The 20,247-nt window shown below is 34.1% G+C and overlaps 1 protein-coding gene across 4 annotated transcripts in view; it reads right to left on the bottom strand.

The window, feature by feature from the left end:
- The window catches only part of LOC127871689 (ethanolamine kinase 1-like), a 35,493-nt gene extending 17,179 nt beyond the window's left edge, over nucleotides 1-18,314 (bottom strand). For 3 of the 4 annotated variants that reach the window (XR_008045514.1, XM_052414819.1, XM_052414831.1), the window contains exons 1-5: nucleotides 18,089-18,314; nucleotides 9,722-9,853; nucleotides 6,433-6,554; nucleotides 5,992-6,129; nucleotides 3,505-3,647 (exon numbers count right to left, since the gene is read on the bottom strand). Coding sequence is in view for 3 of the 4 variants with exons in the window: in XM_052414819.1 (XP_052270779.1) it covers nucleotides 3,505-3,647; nucleotides 5,992-6,129; nucleotides 6,433-6,554; nucleotides 9,722-9,853; nucleotides 18,089-18,238 (685 nt within the window). In the remaining variant the exon portion in view is untranslated. Of the gene's footprint in view, nucleotides 1-3,504; nucleotides 3,648-5,991; nucleotides 6,130-6,432; nucleotides 6,555-9,721; nucleotides 9,854-17,822; nucleotides 18,033-18,088 lie in introns of those variants that run through there. The other variant, XM_052414840.1, reaches the window with a different exon arrangement.
- Nucleotides 18,315-20,247: the final 1,933 nt, after the last annotated feature.

Below are 20,247 nucleotides of genomic sequence, written 5' to 3'. Positions count from 1 at the left end.
TTTAATTTTAAGAAGTAGTTAAAGAATTAGTTTTTCCCAAATCAGTGTTTTTTTCTGGCAAATAATTCCCAATCCCAAAATTGAAATTATCCCAAAATGGTCAGAAAAAGGCCAGAATGTTTTTTGCCTGCATGGATATCAGTTTTAATCCAAATACAATGTTAATTGCTAATGATATAAAACTATTGCTTTCCAAATATACAAGTTGATTCATTCACAAAAAATTTGGCATCAATTTACTTGATACGTTTGAGTTGTTTTTTTAAGTAATCAAGCCATGGATGTGAGATTTAACAGCTATGTATATTTTCAATCAGCTTTGTTCAAGTCCATAATAATGCACTCAATTTTAACAGTGTTAAAATTAAAGGGGTGTTGCAGCAGTTTATAAAACCTTACATATATTTATAGCAACACCTCATGGCTATTATCACAATCCGATATTTTTTGTACTTGATTCATATTATTATTTCGAATCTTAAACCATATACATTTTCTTGAGTTTATTTTTGCGTGACCTTTTAATTATGCCACGCAGAAAAAGCAAATTTGTAGCGCAAAAAGTTTAAAACGAGAAGTTTTGTCATACAATTGCCTGAAGACCTGGCTGACAGATAGCAAACTATCAACAAACAAATTCCAACATAATGACATAGTTTTGGATACAATTGTTTCCTATACACTCAGTAATATTTAGGTAAACAGTCTAGGATTTGAAAAGGGCAGTGGGGGCTATTTTGTCAAAAGGGCACTTTCCACGTCCAGTATTTTGCAGAAAGGGCACATTCAAGTGCGCGGTCATATCTGGAATACTCACTGTTGAATATTAATTTTTTTTATTAATAATTGTTAGAATATATTATTTCAAGTATTATTAAACCATGCAAATAAAAAGTCTACTATCATGAGAAATAATTAATAATAATGTTATAAGAGAATTATAATATGTCTAAAATAAAAAATAAAGATTTTTCTTTTCTTAGAAATAAAAAGGCAGGGTCTGGGAAGTGCAGGGCAGGGCGCCCTTCCATACAAGCCCAGCTGGAGCACTGCAAGAACAAAATGCATTTAATAATATGTATATTTTAAGTACTTTTGAATTTGTTCCTAATATGAAATTTATTAAAAGTCATTCACAAGGTTAAATTCATACTACTGAAAAATGCAGAGTTTGAATTATGTATTTACCGGTAGTAATTAATAGTTTAATGATTTGATGGATTTATCCGGTTGCCACATAAGCCGGGTTAAGAATTGTCTGACCAGATAATTCCGGTCGCCGCACAGGAAGGGTTAATGTAAATTTTCCTATCAGTGTATTTTTTCAGTAAAAGCTTTTCTATATTATAAGCAACAACCACTTACATGTATTATGATTTGATAAGGGGAATTAAATTCAATTAGAAATAACAATGTGTTATTACACTATCACAGTATTATGGTATTATTTAATATTGCAAGATTATTTTGTAATATTATGAAATTTTAGAGTGTTTTATGAAATGTAAGTTTGTCGTAACATTTTTGTAAAAAAAGGTCTTAAGTGTCTACTAAAATGTATTATAAAATCCACATTTTGAATGTATATGAAAAATAGAACATGTTCCGTTGCTATGGGAATAACTAATTGTGTTTTTCATAATATTATTGATATGCTCCAATTTGAATAAAGACTTTAAAACTACATTTGAAGTACAGACCATGGTTTATTTCAGAAAATAAAGTTTAGTTATAAAGTTACTGTTTGTATCTTATTCTTTGTACATTTTTTGGTGCAGAATCTGTTCACTATGTCTTCTATATTATGAAATTTCTGTAATATGTATTATCAATATCTGAACTTAACAAAAGTACAAATGATATGTAGATGTATATATAGATGTCCTCTTAGAAATAAGATTGAAACTGACAATGTAATTGTTATAACGATGATTTAAACACAAAAAACCTGGTTTTTGTTGTTGTTTCTATGGTAACCATGGCAACCGAACAATCAAATGTGTATACGGTATGATTATTGTCAAATAAAATGTGTGACCAGTTCACATGGCAAATTGTGTATTTATTGGACAGTTAAAACTAATGTAACATGGTATGCAAGTGAAGAAGGTACATTTAGAATAATCAGGCCTAAACAAGTCAGCAATGGGATATATAACCTCATCAACAATGCAGCACAACAAGGGTTAAGTTTTCAAGCATTTGATAGGTTTGTATTTACAACATTTAAATGATAGCACAGATTTTTGTCGTTAATAAGTGAGTTCTTATGTAACAAACCTACATAAATTCTGTATGAAATCACCCACGCATGGTTCATTTGATAGAAGATTAAGCTGATAAAAAGGCAGTCATGGCGTGCACTGAACAAGTATGAATACATTTTCACATGTGACCATCTGTTGCATCTGCCCCACAGAAAACTAATTTTCATCCCCACTCCTTATAATAAGTATCTTAATCAATGTATTCAGACCACATTCTTGTAAAAGGCATGATAAAAATCAATAGTTATTTCATTATAAATATCACTTCATGAGTTTCTTTCACGATCATTTCAAAGAGAAGTGAGGCATCTGTACATTTCTTATTTGTGTGTGTTTCCTCTAAAACATTTGGCATTGAGAGAAAGTATCATTTATTATTAACTTAACAGAACAAATAACAAGGCTTAACATTCATGCCAAGTTATATGATCATCTATCAATCCTGGCCAAACAGATTGTCAAGATAAGAATCCAAACAAGTACACCAACATACATACATACATACATACAGAGACAAATCTAAGGTAGATTGTGAACTGTAGTATATGCTTAACATTTAAGTCAGTCTATTACAAAACAGGGCATAATGCATGTCCGTAAAGTGTCGTCCCAGTTTAGCCTGTGCAATCCACACAGGCTAATCAGGGATGACACTTTTCGCCTAAATTGGATTTTTGCTAAGAAGAGACTTTATTTAAACAAATTTCATTAAAGCGGAAAGTGTCGTCCCTGATAAGCCTGTGTTGACTGCACAGGTTAATCTGGGACAACACTTTACGCACATGCATTATGCCCAGTTTTCTCAGAACACGACTTATATTGTCAAGATAAGAATGCAAACATGGACACCAACACGCATACAGAGAAAAATCTACGGTTGTGTGTGAACTGTAGTATATGCTAAACATTTAAGTCAGTCTATTTGAAAACAGGGCCAAATGCATGCAGTCAACACCAACTATTCTGGGACGACATTTTCTGCTTTTTTGTTAAAAAGAACACTCTTCTTAACAAAAATCTTGTCTTAGCAGACAGTATTGTATCTGATTTGTTTATGAAGACTAAGCACTGCACATAAGCATTAAGTCTCGTTTCCTCAGAAACCAGCTCATACATTTAAATACAACAGGCTCATTCTGAATGCTAGTCCCTCGATACGTACGCACAAACGGGGCAAAATCTGTGCACTTCCTAATAATTGATAAAGGAGGCAAAGAAAACATTATGTATATCTTACCTTTATCTTGATCATATAAAATGTTTTTGAGCAATAGATCATTGTGACAGAACACAACCGGTGAGTCTAAAACTTCAAGGTGAGATTGTAACATAGCCAATTCTTCACGAAGCTCTCCCTTTGATTTCACAGTTTCTTTATACCTGAAACAATAACAGCATTTAATCTGTAAGGAAGCCAATAAGTGTGGCATGCCACTTTGTCATGAATGTTATCATACCAGCAACAATTTCAGGTCATATATGACCTTCAAAGTAAGGCAAGAGGGGTTATTGTTTGTCGCACAAGTTTGAATGTGATGTACAATGAAGGCAAACAATCTAGACGAAACTGGATTTAGTTATGAATGTCAGATTAGATAGAAAATTAAAGTGGTTGAAAAAATGGTGTCCACAGCTGAGTCGCAATACACTGAACATCATGATATAACCGACCCTAATATAACAGAGTTGCAGTGCATAAACCTTAGCAAGTGGTTCAGGTTTTCACAAAAAGGAAATAAGCTTATCTGCTTTAAGCAAACTTCCTAAACAAAACGATACAAAAAAATCTTTAACGCTCACCTGAGAAATGGGAGCTCAGTGGTATAATACTCAAGACCTAAGGTTCGGTACTACTTTTTGGCTTCAGGGGAACAAACTTATATTAGAAACCTAATATGATTTTACTTACCAAGGCCTTGTTGCTAAGAGATTTTAAAATGTTTCATTGCTATATATGTCTAAATAAATATTGAGAATCCTGGGGCGTGGCCAATTAAGACAACACAGGCATCAATTATCATTTGAACCAACTTTTCAGAGGATCCTTGTTATTGTTACAATTAGATTTTTAATTTATTTTCCTATATGTTTGTATTATAAATGTGACCCCTTAAGCATGGTCAGTTTTTATAACACCTGCATGAGACGCAATTTGAATAAACTTGACAAAGAATTTGAAAATGATGCAAAATGCCAAATATAAAATGGGCTTTGCATATCCACACAAAGGATTTTTCAAAATTTTACCTTAACATATAAAAGTCTATGTTAAACTGATGACACCCTTGGGGAGGTCACTGGCCATCCAAAGGTCATTACTTAAAGTAACTTTGCAGAAGACCTTTACATTATGCTATTTATGGAATATGATTTGATTGACGAAGACCTTTACATTATTCTATTTATGGAATATAATTTGATTGCAGAAGACCTTTACATTATGCTATTTATGGAATATGATTTGATTGCAGAAGACCTTTACATTATGCTAGGAGCAGTGGGAGCAGTGGTCTAATGGTAGGACGCTGGTGTAGGGATCGAGAGGTCCCAGGTTCGAATCCCGCCCTGACCGCTGTAATTTCCTTGAGCAAGAAATTTGTCCCACATCTGCTCCTCTCCACCCAGGTGTATAAATGGGTACCTGTGGGGGAAATAAGCCAATGTGCCGTGGCTGCCTGGTGCGCCATATGTAAACAGACGACTTAGATCCTAGTGATCGGGGGGTTGATTGTGAAGTCAGCTGAATATGTATATAGAAGCAGACTATAAACCGCACCTTTAACCTTTATGCTATTTATGGAATATTATTTGATTGCAGAAGACCTTTACATTAGGCTATTTATGGAATATTATTTGATTGCAGGAGACCTTTACATTATGCTATTTATGGAATATGATTTGATTGCAGAAGACCTTTACATTATGCTATTTATGGAATATTATTTGATTGCAGAAGACCTTTACATTATGCTATTTATGGAATATGATTTGATTGCAGAAGACCTTTACATTATGCTATTTATGGAACATGATTTGATTGCAGAAGACCTTTACATTATGCTATTTATGGAATATTATTTGATTGCAGAAGACTTTTACATTATGCTATTTATGGAATATTATTTGATTGCAGGAGACCTTTACATTATGCTATTTATGGAATATGATTTGATTGCAGAAGACCTTAGGCTTTACATTATGCTATTTATGGAAAATGATTTGATTGCAGAAGACCTTTACATTATGCTATTTAAGGAATATGATTTGATTGCAGAAGACTTTAAGAAGACGACTGCTGAAGAAGAAATTCTCAATGAAAATTTGTCAAGTTCTGCACAGTGGCTATGTCGGAGATGTTGTTTGAAGAAACTGTTCACAAGCAAACCAACTGAAGGCGAGTTGACTGATAAAACTATATCCCAACAGATCATTATGATCATCTTATGCTCACGTGAGCTTAACTTAGACTTTCAGTTCTGGAACCGAATTTTTAAGGCCCTTGCAAACAGTTTGGATCCAGATGAGACGCCACAGAACATGTCGTCTCATCAGGATCCAAACTGTTTGCTATTCTGATAGTATTCTTTGGAAAAAATCAAAGAAAATGCTAATTTTAGAAATTCAGGGGATGACATTTTAGCAGACAACAAATTTCCCAGCATGCAAAGGGTTAAAGCAAACAACCCACCAAAGCACAGTAAATGGTTCTGAAAAACAGTGTTACCTCTTATTAGTTTCAGGATCTGCAAACTCATCTGGTCCCAGGTCCAGAAATCTGCTCATTTTTTTCCAGAGACCAGATCTGACCTCCTGGTTTGGCACCTTTACTTTATGTAGCTCTATCATTTCTTGGGCTATTAATCTGCAAATACAACATTATAAAACCCCTGACCCTTGAGGCTTCAGAATTTTTTAATATTAATGTTATAAAAAAAAGTAATTAATTTAAATCAGGTGACTCCAAGGGGATGACCAGCTTTGACCCAAAGGGCTTGATTTTTAAACAACAGGGGCCTGAAAGGCCCGATTTGGCTCACCTGAGATACAAAGGGACTGGCCTGTTCTAGGCAGCCCAAGATATTATTAGAACAAATGATGAAATGTTCTGACCAAGTTTCATCATAAGTTACCTATAATGTTACTCTTATTAATCTATGTGACATACTTTCCAATCTGTTCATCTCGAACTGTGTCCACTTCCAATGTCACCCCTTGGACAAAGCCGTACAATACGCCATTATTGAACGTGCCATACAATGGTGCACATCTGCCAGCTGCATGAAGTATCTGTCAAAGCAAAAATGTGAACTTATCCTATCTGCTAAATAAGGGCATTAATACCGTAATGTAAATGCTTCATATAAATACATGTTATTTAAACTACCATCATGTCTTACATGTTGCCTTTATTTTACACAAATTGAAAAGGAGTTCTCCTATAAGTATTATTTATCTATTCGGAATTTCCAAACAAAGATGTATTATACTGGTATGTGAAGCCTTAATTAACAAAAGATGTATTTGTCAGAAACACAATACCCCCTACTGCGCCGCTTTGAATAAAAAAAATAACCTTTAACCTTGAAGGAACACCTTGACCTTTCACCACTCAAAATGTGCAGCTCCATGAGATACACATGCATGCCAAATGTCAAGTTGCTATCTTCAATATTGCCAAGGTTAAAGTTAAAGTTTTCTACAGAATGATAGACAGGCAGGCCAAAAACAATATACCCCCGATCATTAGATCCGGGGGGGGGGGGGGGGTTCCCCTGCTCAAAATTATCTATACTGTAGCTTAGTTTGCCTCACTATAGGAAAATTCTTTGCACTGTATCTTTTGGTGAGTTTTTTATGACAAAATTGTTAAAGCCAAAGCAGTGTTCTTTAGCCAGATGGGTAAATTTGTAGCAATTACCTTATTTAGAGAATTGCATAGAAAACGCTTACTCTGTATACATGTATACATTTACAATTTGTCCAGTTGTTACATTTACAAAAATCAAAAGATTCTTATTTATATCTTGAACAGAATCCACACTATAAAGAAAAACTAAATCCATTAACAGTCATTAAAAATAAAGTAAAACAAGATGTGTTTGTGAAAAACAATGTCCCCCTATATGACGTTTGACCTTGAAGGATGACCTTGACCTTGTGAAGGATGACCTTGACCTTGACCTTTCACCACTCAAAATGTGCAGCTCCATGAGATACACATGCATGCCAAATATCAAGTTGCTATCTTCAATATTGCAAAAGTATTCATAAAATAAGCGATTTGGGCCACATATATTTGACCTCTGACCTTGAAGGATGACCTTGACCTTGACCTTTCACCACTCAAAATGTGCAGCTCCATGAGATGCACATGCATGCCAAATATCAAGTTGCTATCTTCAATATTGCAAAAGAATTTATAAAATAAGCGATTTGGGCCACATATATTTGACCTCTGACCTTGAAGGATGACCTTGACCTTTCACCACTCAAAATGTGCAGCTCCATGAGATACACATGCATGCCAAATATCAAGTTGCTATCTTCAATATTGCAAAAGTATTCATAAAATGAGCGATTTTGGCCACATATATTTGACCTCTGACCTTGAAGGATGACCTTGACCTTGACCTTTCACCACTCAAAATGTGCAGCTTCATGAGATACACATGCATGCCAAATATGAAGTTGCTTTCTTCAATATAGCAAAAGTTATTGCAAAATGTTAAAGTTGGCGCAAACAAACCAACAGACCAAAAGACAGGGCAAAAACAATATGTCCCCCACTACTATAGTGGGGGACATAAAAACATCAAATAATTAAACTTATATAGATTAAAATTGACTAACATACAAAACTCTGTACCAATTTCAAATCTTTCACCCCGATTCATATCTCTGAAATTTTATACAGACAGTTATCCAGTCCTTCCGAAATACAGTCGGTCCTCGGATTTTTCTGATGCTTTTTTATTGGTTGTATTTTTTATATCGAAAGTATCAGATTTTTGCCGCGTCGTCAAAGCAAAATACACTCTATGTCATCACTATCAAGCAGTGCTTCAACAATACGCCAAAAAGCGTATTGCAATATATTGTCAGTTCAAAAACCCGTATTGCAATATATCGCAATATATTGCTGACTTGTACCAGAAGTATAACTCGCCAATTACCCGATAATCCCGTATACTCCAGTTTTAAAGCAAATTCTGGTAAATATTTACTATACAAGTGCTCAACAATAACAGGAAACACAAACATTCGCCAATTTTCTTAAGTATTCGCCAATTTTCTTAAGTATCAAATACATTTTGGCATTTGTTACTATTTAAAAATGTGATGAAATTACGTCCTATCGGGGCGTTTTTTTCCCACTGAACACACGTAAATTGCCTGACGTGATGTTCCCGTTTTTAATACAACACAAAAAACACCCACTGACACTTTCCATGCGACGTTCTACATGTCTGCATAATTTTCACGCGCTTTTTATTGAGACAAAGGATAAAGCACTTTTTATTTGACGCTAGAATTTTTTGTTGTTGCGTTAGCATTAAAATTCGAAAGCGTGTTTCCGGAATTCGGATTACAAATTTAATAATGCTCATTTCAGAATCGAAAGAAAAAGTTACAGTTTTGCATAATTAATTCAATGATAATTTGTTCAAAAGCATCAAAAAACGCTCCCATGTAACAACGCTACTCCATATAATATACTTTTTAGAATAATATTTTTACGTAAGAATTTATTTTTACAAAACACCGCTTTGTTTTGTTTACCTTGATATCATTATCGGATGGCTTTTCTGGACGAAATGTGGATGAATTTTTGTAAAATGTTCGTACAGGTAAGATGAAAATCGTATCGCAATACGATATGCAGATTGCATATTGCGATATATACCAATACCAGTTTATTGTTGCAGCACTACTATCAATACATGTGCATTTTAGCTCCCGTTTTATTAGATTAATTCATACCTAAGCAGGGCACAAAACAACGGTCATTGTGAAATTATCGCAAACTGTCAAAACCTCAACATCGCCACAGGAGTTACAATACAGTTTCCTTACATTAATTTAAAAAATGAACACAACAACAAGTAATAAATTGAATTTTTAACTTTTTCTCAATGTCATAAATAAAGTGAAGCTTTCAGGCGTACATTATTTGGTTAAAAAGAATTAACTTTAATTATTTGTCAGTGACATTTATGAATATTGATATTAAATAGTTTCTTTCTATAATAATATTAAAATATTGATAACAAATATCATTTTTTTGTCTTTAATGATCATTTTTATTTTTGGACCGGCAATAATTAGTCTGGGCCGACAAATGCTGCATGATTATAGGACCTTCTAGCCGGCAATAAATTTTTATTTTAGGAAGGACTGGATATCATTAAGTTAAATCATCTTTCTGAGCAAAGGGTGACAGCCACAGTTCAGACCTGGATGTTGATTTTTTCCTGGTCGCGGTCGATCATCAGCCCACTGCCCTCCCCGTACACCCTCATCAGCACCACATCATCCCAGCTCTGGTAGTACCCAAACAGTATATTAGATATCCCACCAGTAAATTCCTGAAAAACACAATCATCCCATCTCTGGTAGTACCCAAACAGTATAAAAACTGTATTATGTGAATTGGGAATAAGACATCAAACTGGGAATGGACATCATTTTGATGATTTTCTCAAACAAATTTCATGATCTGAATTTATTTTTGTACTATTTTATCTATACTTCAAGCTTAATAAGCAATTTTCCATGACTTTTTCATTAACAGTGATTGAATTTGTATCATTTAAAGTGTATTTTTAAACTGTGTCCATGCGCGGCATGGACACAGTTTCATTTCATGAGGATTTTTTTATTAAATTAATAAAAAATCCAGTTTTGAAGTAAAATCAATTTAAATGATATAGTATATGTTTAAATTATAATTTGTAAAACTAGATAAATGCAACATATAAAACTGCATATTATGCACTTTTGATAAAACACAATTTATTCCCAAATTGATGTCTTATTCCCAATTCACATAATACAGTGTTTATATTAGATATCCCACCAGTAAATTCCTGAATAACTAATCATCCCAGCTCTGGTAGTACCCAAACAGTACATAACACATGTAGATATCCCACCAGTAAAGTCCTGAAAAACACAATCATCCCAGCTCTGGTAGTACCCAAACAGTATATTATATATCCTACGAGTAAATTCCTGAAAAACACAATCATCCCAGCTCTGGTAGTTTCCACACAGTTCATAAGATATCCCACCAGTAAATTCCTGAAAAACAATCATCCCAGCAATGGTAGTACCACAACAGTACTGTATATTAGATATCCCACCAGTAAATACCTGAAAAAAAAACAATCATCCCAGCTCTGGTAGTACCCAAACAGTATATTAGATATCCCACCAGTAATTTCCTGAATAACACACTAGTCAATGAATGTTTTATAACTTTGAAAAGGGGAGGGTATTATACCAGTTATTATTTTTGTGCAAAATTACAGCCCTTTATCTGTTGTTTCGTAATGTCAAAAAGTAGCTTTCCCCAAAAAAATCTGACTAACATCCCCCCGCCCCATCCACACATTTTTTTTATGATCAACTCAATAATTTGCTAAAACAACTCTATTTTTAAATCTATACTATAAAGTATGTACTATAATGATTGATATTCCTGAAAAATAAACTCAATATACAAATTAGTGAGTTTATTGGACAAATTTGGTTTTTGAAGAAGAAATACATTGTTCAGTGTTTGACACTAACTTTTCTTCATATAGTATTTTGCAGGTCATAACACATGTCAATCCATGAAACAGATATGTTAGGCTTTTCTTCAGTGCTCACGCTGCTGCCAGACATTGTCGCCAATGGCGATTATTTTATCCAACTGGCTTTTTCTTAAAATTGTCTAGAAAAAAATGGCGATTATTTTATCTGCCTATATAAAAAAATTGCCATTTAAAGTTGTCCGGTGAGTGCAAAACGCCTGTAAATCGGGTCATCAAGCAGGAAAAATCAATAACCAGATTACCTGTGTACACACTCGACCCTGTGTATTGTCATACACGCGTCAATAACTTCTGCGACATCGTGGCCTAGAGTGTCTTTCTCAGTGTCCGACAGCAGTGATATATTTCGGAAAAAACGTCTTTAATCTCCCCGTGCTTTACCAATTATCGGTAACTGTTAGATCTTTTATTTTTTCGCCAATTATAATTTAATTGTCATTATTGAAAATCGCAGCGAATATTGTCGGCTGGTTTTGTTTTTTTACACACCGTTTTTTTCTGCAATTAGATTACGTTGAACATTTCTTGATAAAATAATTATTTTATCGCCATCAACGAATTATCCCCGTAATTACCAATGTTTGTCGTCTGCTTTAACATTTCTTGATGTGTGATAATGATTTCAATTTTTAACCATGTAATTTGGTTAAAAATAATACTGAAAAACACTTTTATTCTCAATTCTCAATTTTTTTGAAGAAGAAATACATTGTTCAGTGTTTGACACTAACTTTTCTTCATTTAGTATTTTGCAGGTCATAACACATGTCAATCCATGAAACAGATATGTTAGGCTTTTCTTCAGTGCTCACGCTGCTGCCAGACATTGTCGCCAATGGCGATTATTTTATCCAACTGGCTTTTTCTTAAAATTGTCTAGAAAAAAATGGCTATTATTTTATCCGCCTATATAAAAAAATTGCCATTAAAAGTTGTCCGGTGAGTGCAAAACGCCTGTAAATCGGGTCATCAAGCAGGAAAAATCAATAACCAGATTACCTGTGTACACACTCGACCCTGTGTATTGTCATACACGCGTCAATAACTTCTGCGACATCGTGGCCAAGAGTGTCTTTCTCAGTGTCCGACAGCAGTGATATATTTCGGAAAAAACGTCTTTAATCTCCCCGTGCTTTACCAATTATCGGTAACTGTTAGATCTTTTATTTTTTCTCCAATTATAATTTAATTGTCATTATTGAAAATCGCAGCGAATATTGTCGACTGGTTTTGTTTTTTTACACACCGTTTTTTTCTGCAATTAGATTACGTTGAACATTTCTTGATAAAATAATTATTTTATCGCCATCAACGAATTATCCCCGTAATTACCAATGTTTGTCGTCTGCTTTAACATTTCTTGATGTGTGATAATGATTTCAATATTTAACCATGTAATTTGGTTAAAAATAATACTGAAAAACACTTTTATTCTCAATTCTCAATTTTTTTTGAAGAAGAAATACATTGTTCAGTGTTTGACACTAACTTTTCTTCATTTAGTATTTTGCAGGTCATAACACATGTCAATCCATGAAACAGATATGTTAGGCTTTTCTTCAGTGCTCACGCTGCTGCCAGACATTGTCGCCAATGGCGATTATTTTATCCAACTGGCTATTTCTTAAAATTGTCTAGAAAAAATTGGCTATTATTTTATCCGCCTATATAAAAAAATTGCCATTAAAAGTTGTCCGGTGAGTGCAAAACGCCTGTAAATCGGGTCATCAAGCAGGAAAAATTAATAACCAGATTACCTGTGTACACACTCGACCCTGTGTATTGTCATACACGCGTCAATAACTTCTGCGACATCGTGGCCTAGAGTGTCTTTCTCAGTGTCCGACAGCAGTAATATATTTCGGAAAAAACGTCTTTAATCTCCCAGTGCTTTACCAATTATCTGTAACTGTTAGATCTTTTATTTTTTCGCCAATTATAATTTAAATGTCATTATTGAAAATCGCAGCGAATATTGTCGGCTTGTTTTGTTTTTTTACACACCGTTTTTTTCTGCAATTAGATTACGTTGAACATTTCTTGATAAAATAATTATTTTATCGCCATCAACGAATTATCCCCGTAATAACCAATGTTTGTTGTCTGCTTTAACATTTCTTGATGTGTGATAATGATTTCAATTTTTAACCATGTAATTTGGTTAAAAATAATACTGAAAAACACTTCTATTCTCAATTTGAAGCATTTTTTTAGCAAAACAGAAACAACACAAATCCACCACTTTAATGCAAAACGCTGCAAATTTTTCCAAATTCAAAGGGACCCGGCATATGGGTCATGGCCAGTAATTTTAACGAAACACGTGTTTGGAATTACACTGAGGGAGTGTATTTCAACTCACGCGCTGTGATGTTATTTGATGTAAACATGATTGTCATTGCAAAAGTGTTATTGTTGGAACAAATCATTTACAGTTGATATTGGCCTCTGCCTACAATATAGCGGCTCATGGCAAACGTCGTATTAAGAGATAAAGCAGTCAAACGATATGCACATTTAATTTCATGTGCAAAACGCGTACAATTTTTCCGATTGCCGTAAATTTTGGATACTGTATTTTTTTCGTCGATTATGATTTATTTTCAAAATTCATAATAGAAAAAATAGAATGACGAATACACATGCGGTGATGCGGAAGGTGTGGTTTATAATATTTCAAATTTTATTCACCAGAAATTGCAACTGATATAATTTATTTAAAAAAGTATAATAAGTAAGGGCTCTGGGTGGAGTGGGGGCTCTGCCCTTTATTCTAATGTGTATGTAACTGTAGCTGATATCTGGTTTATGAAGTCACATCCACAACCTTGATTGTATTCTTTATTGTAAAGCCATGATAATATTTTATAAGAAAATAGCACACTGATATTATGCTTGTTTTTAAGTATATATATATAACTTAAATTCAATAGATAAACATTTAATAAAACATAGATAAAATGAGATTCATTGTTTTTTTCTTTTTGCCTTCAGAACCATTTTGCTGAAAAGTCCGCGTCTGTTTTGGCTTTTATTTTTTTAAGGAAAAAAATTATGGCTATTATTTTCTGAAGGCTAGTGGGAGCACTGGACTTTTCTTTCATGCTTGTTTCCAGATCAAAGTTCCAAGTGACTGATGTTCAATATCTGTTACAGTATGTATATTACATTACAAAATTATTTAATGCATTTCAATAATTTTTACATTTAATTAACTTAATTCGCGTAAGGTTTCAACATATACTATTTTCTATTATGTATGATGATTGCTTGATTAACATCAGCGATTTTTTTCCTTCTTTATAAAATTCCTGAAAACAGCATTTTCCCAATTGCGGTCAAAAAAATCTCCAATTGAAGGTTTCAACAAAAAATAAACATTTTAATAAAATTCAACATTTAGTTAGTTTCCCTATGTAGCTCAATTGCTTGAACCTAAATTAATACAAGGACTGTTTGTAAAACACGCATGCCCCCAAAATGGGCTGTCAATTGTAGTGGCAGCCATTTTGTAAACGTTAGAAACCATTTTACTGCTTCAGGTCACTGTGACCTTGACCTTTGACCTAGTGACCTGAAAATCAATAGAGGTAATCTGCCAGTCATGATCAATGTACCTAGGAAGTGACTAAGCCTAAGTGTTCTTGAGTTATCATCTGGAAACCATTTCACTGTTTTTAGTCACAGTGACCTTGACCTTTGACCTAGTGGCCTGAAAATCAATATGGGTCATCTGCATGTCAAGATAAATGTACCTATGAAGTTTCATGATCCTAGGCCTAAGCATTCTTAAGTTATCATCCAGAAACCATTTTACTAATTCAAGTCACTGTGACCTTGACCTTTGATCTAGTGACCTGAAAATCAATAGGTGTCATCTGCCAGTCATGATCAATGCTCCTATGATGTTTCATGATCCTAGGCCTAAGCATTGTTGAGTTATCATCTGGAAACCATTTTACAGTTTCGAGTCACTGTGACCTTGACCTTTAACCTAGTGACCTGAAAATCAATAGGGGTCATCTGCCAGTCATGATCAATGTACCTATGAAGTTTCATGATCCTAGGCCTAAGCATTCTTGAGTTATCATCTGGAAACCATTTTACAGTTTCAAGTCACTGTGACCTTGACCTTTTACCAAGTGACCTGAAAATCAATAGGGGTCATCTGCCAGTCTTGATCAATGTACCTATGAAGTTTTACCATCCTAGGCCTAACGGTTATTAAGTTATCATCCGGAAACCATTTGGTGGACAGACCAACCGACGGATCAACATTGGCAAAACAATATACCCCCTTTTCTACCAAGGGGGGCATAATAATATTGAAAACTTAACAAAATTTAATAATCATTTTTAAAGTATTTTTGACCAAAAAATGGCATACACCATTTTTCCAATATGACCGATGACTTTACGACACAAATTTTCCCAATTTCAGGGATTATTGCGCACAATTTTTCCTATTGGTACCGATATTTTTCCCAATTGGGTTTAAAAAATCGCTGAACATTAGGACTAAAAACCATTATCGAAGCATTCTGTTTTGTTAGTTTCATAGTTAATAAATCACAGACCTATATTTCTCATGCATGGCTTTATATATTTATATTCTCCATGATTTTTCTCAGAACATGGAAATAAGGAAAATTCTAATGCAATATAATTCAAATTTTATTTCAATTTCATCATTGGGTTCTTACACCATGAAAACATAAAATTTATTTTTTAAAACAATATGGTTCAGATTGATATTCAAGAGCACAACCGCAAACTTGGCAAGTTGCATGCCGATCAGTCATTGAGATGTTACAACACTTCCCCTCGCAAAAGATTATACAGAAATATACCTTCCCATGTGTGAAAGTGTCCAATCATCACAGATGAATTATAAAGCACAAGGTAGCACTAAGTGTGGGATTAGAAATTTAATTATGGTCATTTGAGAATTTGACAATAAATTTATAGCCGTGCCTTATGATTTCAAGGATAATTTGCTAAAACGTTTAACGTGTCGAAACAATGTTTAGAAAATAGTATGCATGAAAAGCACAATTTCCATGAGGATTAAACTCGTTTCCATATCAGTCTCTTAGGTAACTTGCCACAATTTTATCGTAGAGGAGTTCACCCTAGGAACTGGGTGGGCATTTAATTGGGAATTTTTCCTCCATTAGGAATTGGGCAAAATACCAGCCCCAAATATGATAGAAAAAAAACAAACATTTTTTATTATATGAGGTACCTACAGCTCAATGCAACCCAGAGGGTCAAAAGCTGGGAGTTGGATTATTGCAACTAGGGGAAAATGTTACTTTTGCCATTCAGGATTTTTTTTCCTTGTTTGTGACCCGCCGAAAAACCGCCCTTTCCCCTCGGATTTTTTTCCCCTCATCAGGTGAATTTTCCCTAACCTGATCCAGTGTAGAAAATAGAAATATCCTCCCGAGCCCTAACATCGTCACGCTAAGAATTAGGTCAAGTAATATCTTGTATAAATAAAGACAATTTGTACAAAAGTACACTTTACTGGGTGAAAATCCCTTTTAGCATGCATATCTCAAGTTTATTTCATCGAAATCCATGCACACAAGTCCTAAGTCTGTCTCCAAACACACTATTATGAAACAAAATGTCCGCCATTTGCAGGGTCCAAACATCATCACATGACTTGAACGGACCAATCAAATTACAAAGGAGCTTACCACAAGTAGTTCAGGCCACTCTAAAAAATGTTAAGTTTTTATTGGTTTCAAATGTCAAAAAAATTCAACTTTAAACCTAACATTAAAAACACGTAACAAAAAACCCAAACATATGGGTTAATGATTTATTCTTCCTGACAGTTGTATGGAATGCCATATTCTTGGGCAGCCCAACGGATCGATCGTAGTTTACTCTACCTCAACCACTGCTTTAAAAACGTTTCCTAAAAAATAGTTCTTGTACTTGGAATGGAATTTCCTTCAAAGATTCTAAGATACGGTGTCTTAGCGCTTAAATTGGATTTTAATTAACTGTGTCGCTGTTAAAGGCAATGCGCACAATACAAATACCCCGTGTTGGGCCCAAATACGTCATGAGCTTTTGCATCAACTTGATGACGTGACTTACTTACCCGTCGACACGAATGTGTGTCAAAAATGTAAACAATAGATTTTAAAGCATACTAAAGCTTGAATTATGTACCAAAAAATGTATTTACTGTGTGTTTAATGGGCTTAAATACATGTATTACCTGTTTTGTACGCATGTTTTCGTTTTTGCATTTTGTGTTGCACCGTATGTCAACAAACCGTAGTGTTTGTGACCTCACAGCACAAAATCAAGAGATAAAATCGCTAGATTAGAAAGAGGGACGATGTTCGGACACTGACGATGTTCGGTCCTTGGAGGATATATTGCATAATTAAATTATCTGTTGCCTTGAATTTGTTTTAAAAACAGTGAAATATGTTAAATTGATTGTTTAAGACATTACTTATCTTCCCCAAAATCCGGCGTTCAGGGTAATTTATTCCCCTCAAAAGAGGCCAGGCCCTTTCCCCAAAATCAGATAAAAACACCTGCCATTTAGTTATGATGATTTACATTGGGAAATTGCCTGTAAGTGGCTGTAATTTAGGGCCGGAAAAAAAATCACTCAAAATAAAAATTGTTCGATGCAGTTGAACATGCACTTAAAAACCATTGGAATTAAAGTACTTTTATTTATTATCATATTTATAATGTTTACTTTTTTCGCATTTCCTGGTTTATCACGCTATATTTTCCAATCCAAAGGGCACAGGCTGTAAAAATTTTAAATATACTGTATGACAAAGATTAGAATAGCTGTCAACAAATATCAATATTCACAACTTTATTTTACTAAGAATATTTGTTATAGTTGTTTTTATTTTAAAGCATTTTAGAAGAAAATAATAATATTATCCCACTAGGTGGGAGTAGGCTGTGACACGTAGGACTTTTTACACGGGTAGAAAATGAGAATGCCCCTACCTTGCATTTCACCTGGTCTTGCACATCGCCGCCTGCAAACCACGCAGGTCTTACAGCCTTGATCACTTCCAAAACTGAGTCATTGAAAGAATTTCGCTTTATTTCCAACGGATCTATAGTAATTTCTACGTTTACAACGTCGGGTATCATTGCTACATGTATGATACATGTACCGATAACACTACATGTTTTTTGTCCTGTACACTAATCACGATAACGACACCTAAATATTGTAAATACCAGGTTATGGAAAGTGTTCAAAGATAGGCCTAACAAAACTCCTCTCCGTGTTTATAATAAGTCTAAGAATATAATCTACGTTTATTAAGCGTTGCAAAACCGATGAACATTGTATAAGTTCGGGTCGCGTTTTAGGAACAAATCACTTAAAGGGGCCTTTTCACAGATTTTGGCATATATTGAAGTTTGTCATTAAATGCTTTATATTGATAAATTTAAACATTAGACATAAACATATCCAGAACAAAAAAAACAAGAATACAAAAAAGTAACCGTCAACTGGGCTCGAACCACTGACCCCTGGAGTCCTGGAGTAAGTCTTACGCTCACATCACGTACTCAGCAGGGCCGTACCCAGGATTTTTTACTGGGGGCCCAACCGGGGAGGGTTTGGGAGGGATCCCCCCTCCCTATATATATATGCTTTTTTAATTTGGCACTTTGCAGGGTGAATTTTAATGCTTATAAAAACCTATTTTGTGATATGAATTAAAGGAATATAACAAGTAAATCAGCACATTTCGGAAGTCTTAAGCTTTAAACATTGGTGTGAATTCACAACAATATTAAAAGCTTTAGATTTCCGAAACTTACAGGTTTAAACTGACGATTATTCACATCAACTCTCGTATTGCTTCCACCATTTTTTTCACAAATCAATAACATCACAGGTTTTTTTATCTGATTTTTTGGGAAAGACCTTGACATTTTTGAGGGAAAATAATGCGCGAAACGGCTTATTTTTTGGGGAAATAATAAAAGTCTTAACTAATCAATTTAACATATTTTACTGTTTTTAAACACATTCAAGAAAAGAGATAATTTAATTATACAATATTTTTCTACACTGGATCAGGTTAACTTATATAATGAGATCGATTTGTTGATTCAATTTTCATTTTTTTTACCAATGAGCCATTAATAGGCTAATATTACTCAATTCTCGGTACTCAATTACTTTAAATACTGAATTCTGCCAAATTCTTATCTGTTGCTTTGCCAATTTATGAATCTGTTTTTCTTTTAAACAAACATGTTAACTATCTCATCGTAGTCTTTTTCAGTGATTTCCTTTCAAAAATTATAAATACTCAGTTTTAAAACCTTTGTCAGTGTTTTTGTTTCGGTTCAAATTCTCAATGCAAAAAGTATATATTGGGACCTAAAAATTCCCAATAAAAGGTTTCAAAAAAAACAATTAAACTTTTAGAAGGGAAAAATACGTCTAGGGCCTTCTCAAAGAAGGAAAAAACCTGCGTCGGCAATTGACATGACGCCTTATCTATGATCGCTCCGCCCACTAGAATTGATCCACCAATCAGCGATCGATTAATCGGGCGCACTCGTTAGCAACGACCTGTCCGCCATTTTCTAGACAAGCTACATGTTTAGGTTCACTTTTATTCCAACGAGTTTCTTTTGTTTTCCTCTTTAAAAAAACGATTAAAAATGGTTAAACGGTGTCAATGGGGATTATGTAACTCGGACAATCGATATCTTGAAAGATTAGTTGGTGACATTTAATTTATATCGTTTCCAAAGCCGAAAAGAGATCTTGAGAAGTGTAAGAGATGTATAAATGCATGCGGTCGTCGCCACGAACATCTGAACGTCAACACTGTCAAAGAAAATAATAATATATTTGTATAGGATATACTAGCAGATTTAAATAGTTAATGTTATCGATCTGATTATCACATAATATTTCACGTTTTTTTAAATAGTTAGTTAGTAGGTCATTAATATACAGAAGCGAGGTTCATCTGCATTACTTTACGAGAACTGAACCCCAGCATGGAGCCTAATTCATGCTGTGTTTTATTACTCTGATAGTAATGCACTTAATTGACATCATACATGTTATTTGAAGGTGACATGTGATATATTATCTTATTAACGGTATCTACACATTTGCAGTC

Source organism: Dreissena polymorpha, chromosome 1 (genome assembly GCF_020536995.1).
Source record: "Dreissena polymorpha isolate Duluth1 chromosome 1, UMN_Dpol_1.0, whole genome shotgun sequence".
Taxonomy (NCBI): Eukaryota; Metazoa; Mollusca; class Bivalvia; order Myida; family Dreissenidae; genus Dreissena; species Dreissena polymorpha.
This window is presented reverse-complemented; position numbering and strand designations above follow the sequence as displayed.